Below are 12,282 nucleotides of genomic sequence, written 5' to 3'. Positions count from 1 at the left end.
GTGAACGAATGGGGCCTTTGGTGTCTTTTCCTAGCGCTACCTCGCACACATCAGGGGGGAGGGGGTTGTTCTTCCATGTGTTGCGAGGTGGCGATGGGAACATATAAAGGCAGATAGTATGAATTTATGTACATGTGTATATATGTATATGTCTGTGTGTGTGTATATATATGTGTCCATTGAGATGTATAGGTATGTATATTTGCGTGTGTGGACGTGTATGTATATACAGGTGTATGTGGGCGGGTTGAGCCATTCTTTCGTCTGTTTCCTTGCGCTACCTCGCTAACGCGGGAGACAGCGACAAAGCAAAACAAATAAAATAATAAATAAATAAATAAAATATATATATATATCTTTTTTTTCTTTGCCGCTGTCTCCCGCGTTTGCGAGGTAGCGCAAGGAAACAGACGAAAGAAATGGCCCAACCCACCCCCACACACATGCATATACATACGTCCACACACGCAAATATACATACCTAAACAGCTTTCCATGGTTTACCCCAGACGCTTCACATGCCCTGATTCAATCCACTGACAGCACGTCAACCCCGGTATACCACATCGCTCCAATTCACTCTATTCCTTGCCCTCCTTTCACCCTCCTGCATGTTCAGGCCCCGATCACACAAAATCTTTTTCACTCCATCTTTCCACCTCCAATTTGGTCTCCCTCTTCTCCTCGTTCCCTCCACCTCCGACACATATATCCTCTTGGTCAACCTTTCCTCACTCATTCTCTCCATGTGCCCAAACCATTTCAAAACACCCTCTTCTGCTCTCTCAAACACGCTCTTTTTATTTCCACACATCTCTCTTACCCTTACGTTACTTACTCGATCAAACCACCTCACACCACACATTGTCCTCAAACATCTCATTTCCAGCACATCCATCCTCCTGCGCACCACTCTATCCATAGCCCACGCCTCGCAACCATACAACATTGTTGGAACCACTATTCCTTCAAACATACCCATTTTTGTTTTCCGAGATAATGTTCTCGACTTCCACACATTCTTCAAGGCTCCCAGAATTTTCGCACCCTCCCCCACCCTATGATCCACTTCCGCTTCCATGGTTCCATCCGCTGCCAGATCCACTCCCAGATATCTAAAACACTTTACTTCCTCCAGTTTTTCTCCATTCAAACTCACCTCCCAATTGACTTGACCCTCAACCCTACTGTACCTAATAACCTTGCTCTTATTCACATTTACTCTTAACTTTCTTCTTTCACACACTTTACCAACCTCAGTCACCAGCTTCTGCAGTTTCTCACATGAATCAGCCACCAGCGCTGTATCATCAGCGAACAACAACTGACTCACTTCCCAAGCTCTCTTATCCCCAACAGACTTCATACTTGCCCCTCTTTCCAAAACTCTTGCATTCACCTCCCTAACAACCCCATCCATAAACAAATTAAACAACCATGGAGACATCACACACCCCTGCCGCAAACCTAAATTCACTGAGAACCAATCACTTTCCTCTCTTCCTACACGTACACATGCCTTACATCCTCGATAAAAACTTTTCACTGCTTCTAACAACTTTCCTCCCACACCATATATTCTTAATACCTTCCACAGAGCATCTCTATCAACTCTATCATATGCCTTCTCCAGATCCATAAATGCTACATACAAATCCATTTGCTTTTCTAAGTATTTCTCACATACATTCTTCAAAGCAAACACCTGATCCACACATCCTCTACCACTTCTGAAACCACACTGCTCTTCCCCAATCTGATGCTCTGTACATGCCTTCACCCTCTCAATCAATACCCTCCCATATAATTTACCAGGAATACTCAACAAACTTTTTTTTTTTTTTTTTTTCATACGATTCGCCATTTCCCGCGTTTGCGAGGTAGCGTTAAGAACAGAGGACTGGGCCTTAGACGGAAAATCCTCACCTGGCCCCCTTCTCTGTTCCCTCTTTTGGAAAATTAAAAAAAAAAAAAAAAAAAAAAAAAAAAAAAAACGAGAGGGGAGGATTTCCAGCCACCCGCTCCCTTCCCATTCAGTCGCCTTCTACGACACGCAGGGAATACGTGGGAAGTATTCTTTCTCCCCTATCCCCAGGGATAATTCAACAAACTTATACCTCTGTAATTTGAGCACTCACTCTTATCCCCTTTGCCTTTGTACAATGGCACTATGCACGCATTCCGCCAATCCTCAGGCACCTCACCATGAGTCATACATACATTAAATAACCTTACCAACCAGTCAACAATAGTCACCCCCTTTTTTAATAAATTCCACTGCAATACCATCCAAACCTGCTGCCTTGCCGGCTTTCATCTTACGCAAAGCTTTTACTACCTCTTCTCTGTTTACCAAATCATTTTCCCTAACCCTCTCACTTTGCCCACCACCTCGACCAAAACACCCTATATCTGCCACTCTATCATCATTTAGGGAATCAGTGATGGATTGCGCAAAAGATGCTTGTGGCATGAGAAGAGTGGGAGATGGGTTGATTAGAAAGGGTAGTGAGTGGTGGGATGAAGAAGTAAGAGTATTAGTGAAAGAGAAGAGAGAGGCATTTGGACGATTTTTGAAGGGAAAAAATGCAATTGAGTGAGAGACGTATAAAAGAAAGAGACAGGAGGTCAAGAGAAAGGTGCAAGAGGTAAAAAAAAAGGGCAAATGAGAGTTGGGGTGAGAGAGTATCATTAAATTTTAGGGAGAATAAAAAGATGCTCTGGAAGGAGGTAAATAAAGTGCGTAAGACAAGGGAGCAAATGGGAACTTCAGTGAAGGGCGCAAATGGGGAGGTGATAACAAGTAGTGGTGATGTGAGAAGGAGATGGAGTGAGTATTTTGAAGGTTTGTTGAATATATATATATATATATGTATATATATATATATATATATATATATATATATATATATATATATATATATATATATATATATATATATTTTACTCATTCATATATATCTATATTACATTGGAGGTTCAACTGAAGGACAAAAGTTAACACTGAGGCGGGCCTTCACTGAAATAGGAAAAAGTGTAAAAAATCATCAACAACAGGATCAAACAAAATATGTCACTCTCACCCACACTGCATGGCTTCAAACCCAAACATTACACACATACAAGATAGACTCAATCAACCGCAACCCTCTTCCCGTATAATACTAGTAGCAATAAATATCAAAAAAGCAGTTGACTATCCCCCGACACATCCCACAGAAAAAATACTGACACCAACCTCTAATAAAAGTGAAAAAAAGATGGTTGACCAATTTCACAGATGACCACCATACCATAGACATTCACAGTGGCTCACATCTAAAACACGATATCTCTTCAGTAGGGTTCCCCATGAATCAGTTACTTCTCCAACACTTTTCAATCTCTTCCTACACAATCTCACTTCACCTCAGGCAAACCTCAACATGAATGTCCTTTCGTATGCAGACGACCTCACAGCCACATCACAACACATTTCTATTTTATGTATGTAGTCGATCTGTGAGACTTATTATGATGACTAGAATACTGAAGGCAAACTATTCAATACCTTTGATGGGGACAAAGTCTTTATGTTATACGAAATGTTAGTTTACACAGAAAGCATGGACTTCTTTGGGATGAACTGATAACAATAAGGACAAAAAAAAGGAAAAAAAAATAGGATGTACTTAAGAAGAATAAGTATGCTAGGTTCGTGAAGAGTTCTCAAAAGTTGTCGCTAGAAACATCGTACTAATCAGAGAGCAAGGTGTAACCGAGAACTTAGAAAGAACAGTTAAACTAAAGACGAGAATATCACATCACAAAGATTGTGCTTAATGAGTACTTATGCAAGTGTCGAGGGTGATATGGTAATGATGCATTTGACGGGGCTGAAGAGGATTTAAATCAGTTGAGAGTGTAGTGAGGATGCAAGCAACATTGTCTATCTCAATAACAAGCCTGATGCTGAGGGTCAGTACCCTAACCCGGCTGTAGAGAAGATATGTTTGACCAGACCCCGTAAGATTGTAATGAAAATGACAGTAGTAGATGGTAGACATCACTCCTACCACCGCCAGATATCCCCTCCTCCAAGTTAGTGTCAGACCCCCCCCCCCCCCCACTCCCAAGTACTGCCCGACACCATCCTAACTACTATCACAAACACACCCCCATCCCTCCCTATCTCCCATTACCCTACATCCTAACTACTATCACAAACACACCCCCATCCCTCCCTATCTCCCATTACCCTACATCCTAACTACTATCACAAACACACCCCCATCCCTCCCTATCTCCCATTACCCTACATCCTAACTACTATCACAAACACACCCCCATCCCTCCCTATCTCCCATTACCCTACATCCCAACTACTATCACAAACACCCCCCCATCCCTCCCTATCTCCCATTACCCTACATCCTAACTACTATCACAAACACCCTCCATCCCTCCCTAGCTCCCATTACCCTACATCCTAACTACTATCACAAACACCCCCCATCCCTCCCTATCTCCCATTACCCTACATCTACCCTAGTTACCTTCCCCATTGGCTCTGTATAAATTTTCTGTTCCTCTTATTCAATCTTACTTTCTTTTAGCATCTTGGTTTGTCGTTATTAGATGAAAACATACTTAGCACCTTATAAATAATAATTGAAAATGAAGATTTTAAGCCTTATCTACATTGCTCTAATCTTCCTGCGCTGCTCAAGCTTGGGAGCAGAGGTGAACGACCCTGAGGACATAGACAGATTCTTGCTCTGCGAGCTCGCAGGTGCCGAGTGCTTGAAGAGTTACCCCAGTCGCGACCAAGGCCTGAGTACCGTGACGGAGCCGGGCGACAACCTCCAGAGGGACCCTTCAGCGAACGACCCGGAGGACATAGAGAGATTCTTGCTCTGCGAGCTCACGGGTGTGGACTGCTTGGAGAGTTACCCCAGTCGCGACCAAGGCCTGAGTACAGTGCTGGAGCCGGGCGACAACCTTCAGAGGGAGACTTCAGCGAACGACCCGGAGGACATAGAGAGATTCTTGCTCTGCGAGTTCACGGGTGTGGACTGCTTGAAGAGTTACCCCAGTCGCGACCAAGGCCTGAGTACCGTGCCGGAGCCGGGCGACAACCTCCAGCAAGAGACGTTAACCTATGAGACTTGCATCACAGATGACGAAATCCATGAGCTTCGTTAGATGCTGGACTTGGTTAAGAACAGGGTTATCTATAATGAGAAGCAGCACCAGTTACAACTGGAAGAGGCTGATCAGATTGCTAAGGAGCTCGTTCTTAACAACGATGAACTCCGTCGTGAGAACGAAATGCTTAAATTGCAGATAGACGAACTAAAGGAAAAACACCGCTTAGAAAAGGATAGGCTGAACCTGGAGACGGAAGAGCTCGAGCATAAGCATCGTATGGAGAGTGATTTCGTTAGTCTGGAGATTTATGGAGGGCAGAAGAAAGAGCTTTATCCTGAGGTGGACTTTTCTAGATATTTCAATGCCTTCCTCTTGTGTGTGTGTGCGTATGTGTGTGTGCGTGTTACGCAAAAGTGCCTTCAGATGATAATTAGGTTTAATCTGGAGATCCAAGCGCACCGTCAGGAGAAGGATAGGCTTAATCTGGAGTTGAAAGTGCTGAGGGATGAGCTTCATGAGCAGGAAACGCTTAAACAGGAGATGGAAGTGCTCAGGCAAAAGCGCCTTCGGGAAGAGCTTCGTCAGAAGGAAATGCATAAACTGGAGATGGAAGTGCTCAAGCGGGAAAAGCTGAGGGAAGAGCGTCGGCAGAGGGAAATGCTTAAACAGGAGATGGAAGTGCTCAGGCAAGAACACCTTCGGGAAAAGGTTAGTCAGATAGAAAAACTTAAACAGGAGATGGAAGTGCTCAGGCAAGAGCACCTTCGGGAAAAGGTTAGTCAGACAGAAAAACATAAACAGGAGATGGAAGTGCTCAGGCAAGAGCACCTTCGGGAAAAGCTTCGTCAGAAAGAAAAACTTAAACTGGAGATGGAAGTGCTCAGACAAGAGCACCTTCGGGAAAAGCTTCGTCAGAAAGAAAAACTTAAACTGGAGATGGAAGTGCTCAGGCAAGAGCACCTTCGGGAAAAGCTTCGTCAGAAAGAAAAACTTAAACTGGAGATGGAAGTGCTCAGGCAAGAGCACCTTCGGGAAAAGCTGAGGGAAGAGCTTCGTCAAAGGAAAATGCCTAAACAGGAGATGGAAGTGGTCAGGCAAGAGCACGTTCGGGAAAAGCTTCGTCAGAAAGAAAAACTTAAACTGGAGATGGAAGTGCTCAAGCAAGAGCACCTTCGGGAAAAGCTTCGTCAGAAAGAAAAACTTAAACTGAAGATGGAAGTGCTCAGGCAAAAGCACCTTCGGGAAAAGCTGAGGGAAAAGCTTCGTCAGAGGAAAATGCCTAAACAGGAGATGGAAGTGGCTAGGCAAGAGCACCTTCGGGAAAAGCTTCGTCAGAAAGAAAAACTTAAACAGGAGATGGAAGTGCTCAAGCAAAAGCACCTTCGGAAAAAGCTTCGTCAGAAAGAAAAACTTAAACAGGAGATGGAAGTGCTCAAGCAAAAGCACCTTCGGAAAAAGCTTCGTCAGAAAGAAAAACTTAAACTGAAGATGGAAGTGCTCAGGCAAAAGCACCTTCGGGAAAAGCTGAGGGAAGAGCTTCGTCAGAGGGAAATGCTTAAGCTGGAGAAGGAAGTGCTCAGGCAAGAGCGCCTTCGGGAGAAGCTGAGAGAAGAGCTTCGTCAGAGGGAAATGCTCCAATTGGAGATGGGAGAAGCTCAGGGAAGAGCTTCGTCAGAGGGAAGTGCTCAAGCAAGAGCGCCTTCGGGAGAAGCTGAGGGAAGAGCTTCGCCAGAAGGAAATGCTTCATCCGGAAAGGGAAGAATGAGATATTGAGGAGTGATGGCTACTTTTTTGATATTCCTCTGTTTCCAGAGCTAGATAGTCTATGCTCAGGAAGATACTTGATACTCTTGCCCTACAGCAGGTCTTCGACCTGCTCAAGAAAGCCACATGCTGATCTTTGTTGTTCCCCCATATCTTTTATCGAAACAAACTATTACACGTATTCTAACCATATGACGAATGAGAAACTTATCACTTTGACTAATTGGAAACATTACCGGAAAAATTATATACACAAAACTTTTGAGCAGTGTTCATCTCAGTATTCTGGTTTTCTTAATGTGTATTCGAAAGCACTTGACACTGCATTCTCTATGCCCCTATGGTCTGACCTGCATCTTTATGTACACTTGCTACTTCTGTACTTTTTGTTGGCTTCATGAATAAGACATCAGTAGCAGCGATGTACATCTAGCTTTATACTTGCAGTATATCTCATTCAGAACACACACTAAAGATGACACAGATCAGTGTGACAGTCACTCGCTTGTCAAAATAGTGTGTGTTTGCTTATGTGTCTCTGTATGTTTACATGTTTTTGTGAGCATGTGTCTCTACGTTTTTGTTCATATCATGTCGTAAGTACGATGTGTATGTTGCGGCGTGACTTCTTGTGTTACTCGGTCTCTTAACATTGTAGTAGTGTCCGCAAAAAACCTTGTCCGTCCCCCAACGTATTCTTAAAAGCGATACGCGACTAAGGTTTATTGTGGGTACAAGCATATGACGCTCTCAGGTTGAAATCATAGAAGGTCTGGTCGCTGAGACGTGTTTCTAAAGGTGTTTACACCAGGAACCCGCCTCAGTGTGCCTCAGACTATCTTGTAGGAACGATGTTCTTTCTTTACTCTTCATGTTTACCAGTTCATTGATGGAATCTCACATCTGAACGATATATATCTTTCTTCAAGATGGTTGGCTCTTACATTTCTAAGCAGAAGAAAGCCCCGATTCTCACATGAAAGGAAGAAAATGACCCGGGTACAGAAGAGATTTCTAGGCGCACTGGGTGCCTAGAATGCGCGATCAGGCGGCTACTTCATGCAATACCTCATCAGTGCCTCGCTTCATACAGGAGATAAAGGTTTACAGTAAAGCAACTTTGGCGGCATAAAAGACCATTATAGTGACGTGGCGATGTCCAGAAATAGACGAAATTTGAAGGATTAATTTAAAGCCCCTTCGGCGGCGCCAAAGGCCATTAACGTCTGCAGATGGTAAGCAAGGCCAAAGGGATGACAAAGTTATAACATGTAAGTGTGAGATCACCTTTGAAAATGTATATGGAACCGGACAAGGTTTTACGCGGACACTGAATATATGTACCAAGTTTTTTACTCCTTCGTATGCACACACATACACACACATACACATAACCTAGCCCAAGGGTAGGCAACCTACGGCCCGCGAAGGGATTTTAACCGGCCCGTGAGCAAATATTGGAATACTGTGCTTATCCGGCCCGCTCACGATTTGTCCTTATTCTGTTTCACGCGACCGACCACACTGATGGATCGTGCATGGCGTTTTGTTACACTGGCTCCAGTGTTCCAAACCAAGCATCACAAGTGACGGAAACACTGTTGTATACACGAATGACAGGAAGGCGGACGAACTTATCAATATGCATTAGAAATTGGATACTCTCCTTGCGCGCGCAGGATTTCAGGTGGGATCGTTTAAGTTTGTAAACAGAAATAGCGTCACAGTGTTTTAACCAGAAAGCCACACTAAATATCTGCTCGAAGAAGAAAGTATAATTCATTGTAGTAAGGTATGTATTTTGTCACCACTTTTATGGTTTGATACAGTCGATAGATAGGCAAGTGATTGGAAAGGAATATCTCGGACTAATCATCCATTTTCTACTTCCGCAAGGGAGTGATGCTCCCACAGATTTGGTGGTTTAGAGGCATACTAGGGTCACTTCACTTATGTCACACAACCTCTCATCTCTTGCAAGAACAAGATATCACGTGAACCACATATTTATCAACATGTTACAAATTTGACAAAAATAACATTTTAATATTACGAAGTGTCTGTTGCACCGGTACCGGTTTCGATTGTACAACAATCATCCTCAGTATGAATTACTCGGAAGATAAACTGAATTTCAAGCATCACATGGCGGTGCAAAATAGTTTCAAACAAAAGATGTGTTAAAATATAAACGTGTTTCAAACGGTGAAAACAATGATGGCAAATAAAAAGGACAAAAAACAAAATCAGCGTGACACATCAAAACGAAAGGGTTAAATTTACATGAAAAAGTTGTTTGTAAAAAGACGATGTTTTTGATCGATGAGAATAGCTTCTTTAATCTTAAGTTGATACAGAGATGAGTCCATAATTGTGAACCAATCCTCCGACCAAACATTCTTACACAACTCTGAACTCTGAAGGTGTTTGTGAGAGCTGCTATCATCCGTCAACAAATGTTCTAGAACATGTATTGGAATGTGGGCGGCAAGTTATAACAGGCACTACAGCTTCGTAGGAAGACTTGTGAACAACGCCCAAACGGAGTTACTTTGGGATAGGATCCTTCGAGTTACACATATTACATGTTCTACCGTATACTTGTGAAATAACTTGCGTCTAGAAATGAAATTAAAGAAAAAATCCAATGAATGCAATTCAAACTCAGGAAGGTAGACGTTGAGTCCCGAAATTTCCAGACACTTGGACACTAGATTACTTCTTCATCGAGCAAGGTGGGAAACCAGTTTGTCTCATTTGACTAAAAAATGTTGGTGAAAAATGTATCAAGTATCAGGCGCCATTACGAGACCCGCCATAGTGGAAATTGTAATAAGTTTACTGGACAAACAAAGAAAAATGAAGTTGAGCGACTGAAGGCGTGTTGTGGAAAACCTTTTCTTTTTTTTTTGAAGAAAAGCATTGAAAATGAAGGAAATACTCGTGCCAGCCACGAAGTCGCAAAACGTATTGCAGAAAAGGGGAAGTCTTTTACATAAGGAGAGTTTGTCAAAGTATGTTTACTGGCAGTGGTGGATGTTGTTTGTCCTGAAAAGAAATTATCATACGCATCTATCAGCCTGTCTGGTAGAACGATCACACGGCGAACTGAAGAAATGTCAGCAGATGTGTAAAGTTGTTTAAGGGATGTCTGCAACGAATTGCAGCGTTTTCAATTGCGCTTGATGAGAACACAGACTTGAGGGACACTGCTAAACTTGCAGTGTTTTGCCGATAAGTGACCTTAACTTGTCACATTTTTGAAGAGTTTATTCAATCAATTCCTATGGAGGACACGGTTACTGCAGTAGCTATTGTTGATGATTTGTTGAAAATGATGTCAGAAATGAAACTTGATGCGTCATATTTAACTAGCATCACAACTGATGGGGCACCAGCAATGGTGGTGCGTTCTCCATCAAGAGGCATTATGTGCCTAGTCTTTGAAATTAAAGGGTGTTATGGACATTGTTGTTAAGGAAGTGAATCTGATCCTATCTCGTGGATTGAATCATCTCCATGACCTGCACCCAGTTGTGTTCAACAGCACTGGGCCCCTAACTTCTAAACCCCTTTATAACAAACTGCTAATACATATATACTTATATACAAATATTTTTTTCTCTTTTTTTCATACTATTCGCCATTTCCCGCGATAGCGAGGTAGCGTTAAGAACAGAGGACTGGGCCTTTGAGGGAATATTCTCACCTGACCCACTTCTCTGTTACTTCTTTTGGAAAAAAAAAAAAAGAAAAATGAGAGGGGAGGATTTCCCGCCCCCCGCTCCCTTCCCTTTTAGTCGCCTTCTACGACACGCAGGGAATACGTGGGAAGTATTCTTTCTCCCCTATCCCCAGGGATAATATATATATATATATATATATATATATATATATATATATATATATATATATATTTTTTTTTTCTTCTTTTTTTTTTCTTTTTTTTGCTTTGTCGCTGTCTTCCGCGTTTGCGAGGTAGCGCAAGGAAACAGACGAAAGAAATGGCTCAACCCACCCCCATACATATGTATATACATACACGTCCACACACACAAATATACATACCTACACAGCTTTCCATGGTTTACCCCAGACGCTTCACATGCCCTGATTCAATCCACTGACAGCACGTCAACCCCGGTATACCACATCGATCCAATTCACTATATTCCTTGCCCTCCTTTCACCCTCCTGCATGTTCAGGCCCCGATCACTCAAAATCTTTTTCACTCCATCTTTCCACCTCCAATTTGGTCTCCCACTTCTCCTCGTTCCCTCCACCTCCGACACATATATCCTCTTGGTCAATTTTCCTCACTCATTCTCTCCATGTACCCAAACCATTTCAAAACACCCTCTTCTGCTCTCTCAACCACGCTCTTTTTATTTCCACACATCTCTCTTACCCTTACGTTACTTACTCGATCAAACCACCTCACACCACACATTGTCCTCAAACATCTCATTATCAGCACATCTACCCTCCTGCGCACAACTCTATCCATAGCCCACGCCTCGCAACCATACAATATTGTTGGAACCACTATTCCTTCAAACATACCCATTTTTGCTTTCCGAGATAATGTTCTCGACTTCCACACATTCTTCAAGGCTCCCAGGATTTTCGCCCCCTCCCCCACCCTATGATCCACTTCCGCTTCCATGGTTCCATCCGCTGCCAGATCCACTCCCAGATATCTAAAACACTTTATTTCCTCCAGTTTTTCTCCATTCAAACTTACCTCCCAATTGACTTGACCCTCAACCCTACTGTACCTAATAACCTTGCTCTTATTCACATTTACTCTTAACTTTCTTCTTTCACACACTTTACCAAACTCAGTCACCAGCTTCTGCAGTCTCTCACATGAATCAGCCACCAGCGCTGTATCATCAGCGAACAACAACTGACTCACTTCCCAAGCTCTCTCATCCCCAACAGACTTCATACTTGCCCCTCTTTCCAAAACTCTTGCATTCACCTCCCTAACAACCCCATCCATAAACAAATTAAACAACCATGGAGACATCACACACCCCTGCCGCAAACCTACATTCACTGAGAACCAATCACTTTCCTCTCTTCCTACACGTACACATGCCTTACATCCTCGATAAAAACTTTTCACTGCTTCTAACAACTTGCCTCCCACACCATATATTCTTAATACCTTCCACAGAGCATCTCTATCAACTCTATCATATGCCTTCTCCAGATCCATAAATGCTACATACAAATCCATTTGCTTTTCTAAGTATTTCTCACATACATTCTTCAAAGCAAACACCTGATCCACACATCCTCTACCACTTCTGAAAACCACACTGCTCTTCCCCAATCTGATGCTCTGTACATGCCTTCACCCTCTCAATCAATACCCTCCC

General features: G+C 42.9%; 2 protein-coding genes and 1 long non-coding RNA gene across 3 annotated transcripts in view; 2 read left to right on the top strand and 1 right to left on the bottom strand.

Annotated features, from left to right (window-relative positions):
* Positions 1-12,282, bottom strand: part of LOC139759568 (uncharacterized) — a 274,680-nt gene that overhangs the window by 36,324 nt on the left and 226,074 nt on the right. The window lies entirely within an intron of this gene.
* LOC139758406 (uncharacterized) lies at positions 4,615-5,184 on the top strand. The gene has a single exon (XM_071679819.1). The coding sequence runs from the start codon at positions 4,657-4,659 to the stop codon at positions 5,182-5,184; it is 528 nt and encodes a 175-aa protein (XP_071535920.1). The 5' UTR covers positions 4,615-4,656.
* On the top strand, positions 5,185-7,190 carry LOC139758352 (uncharacterized). The gene has a single exon (XM_071679684.1). It carries the CDS (start codon positions 5,185-5,187, stop codon positions 6,901-6,903), a length of 1,719 nt encoding a protein of 572 aa, XP_071535785.1. The 3' UTR covers positions 6,904-7,190.

The sequence above is a fragment of the Panulirus ornatus genome, chromosome 1 (assembly GCF_036320965.1).
Source record: "Panulirus ornatus isolate Po-2019 chromosome 1, ASM3632096v1, whole genome shotgun sequence".
Lineage (NCBI taxonomy): Eukaryota > Metazoa > Arthropoda > Malacostraca > Decapoda > Palinuridae > Panulirus > Panulirus ornatus.
The sequence above is the reverse complement of the archived record's forward strand: the minus strand, read 5'-3'. Positions and strand labels throughout refer to the sequence as shown.

Coding starts and splice junctions, on each gene's coding strand:
- LOC139758406 (XM_071679819.1), top strand. CDS start 4,657: ATGAAGATTTTAAGCCTTATCTACATTGCTCTAATCTTCCTGCGCTGC.
- LOC139758352 (XM_071679684.1), top strand. CDS start 5,185: ATGCTGGACTTGGTTAAGAACAGGGTTATCTATAATGAGAAGCAGCAC.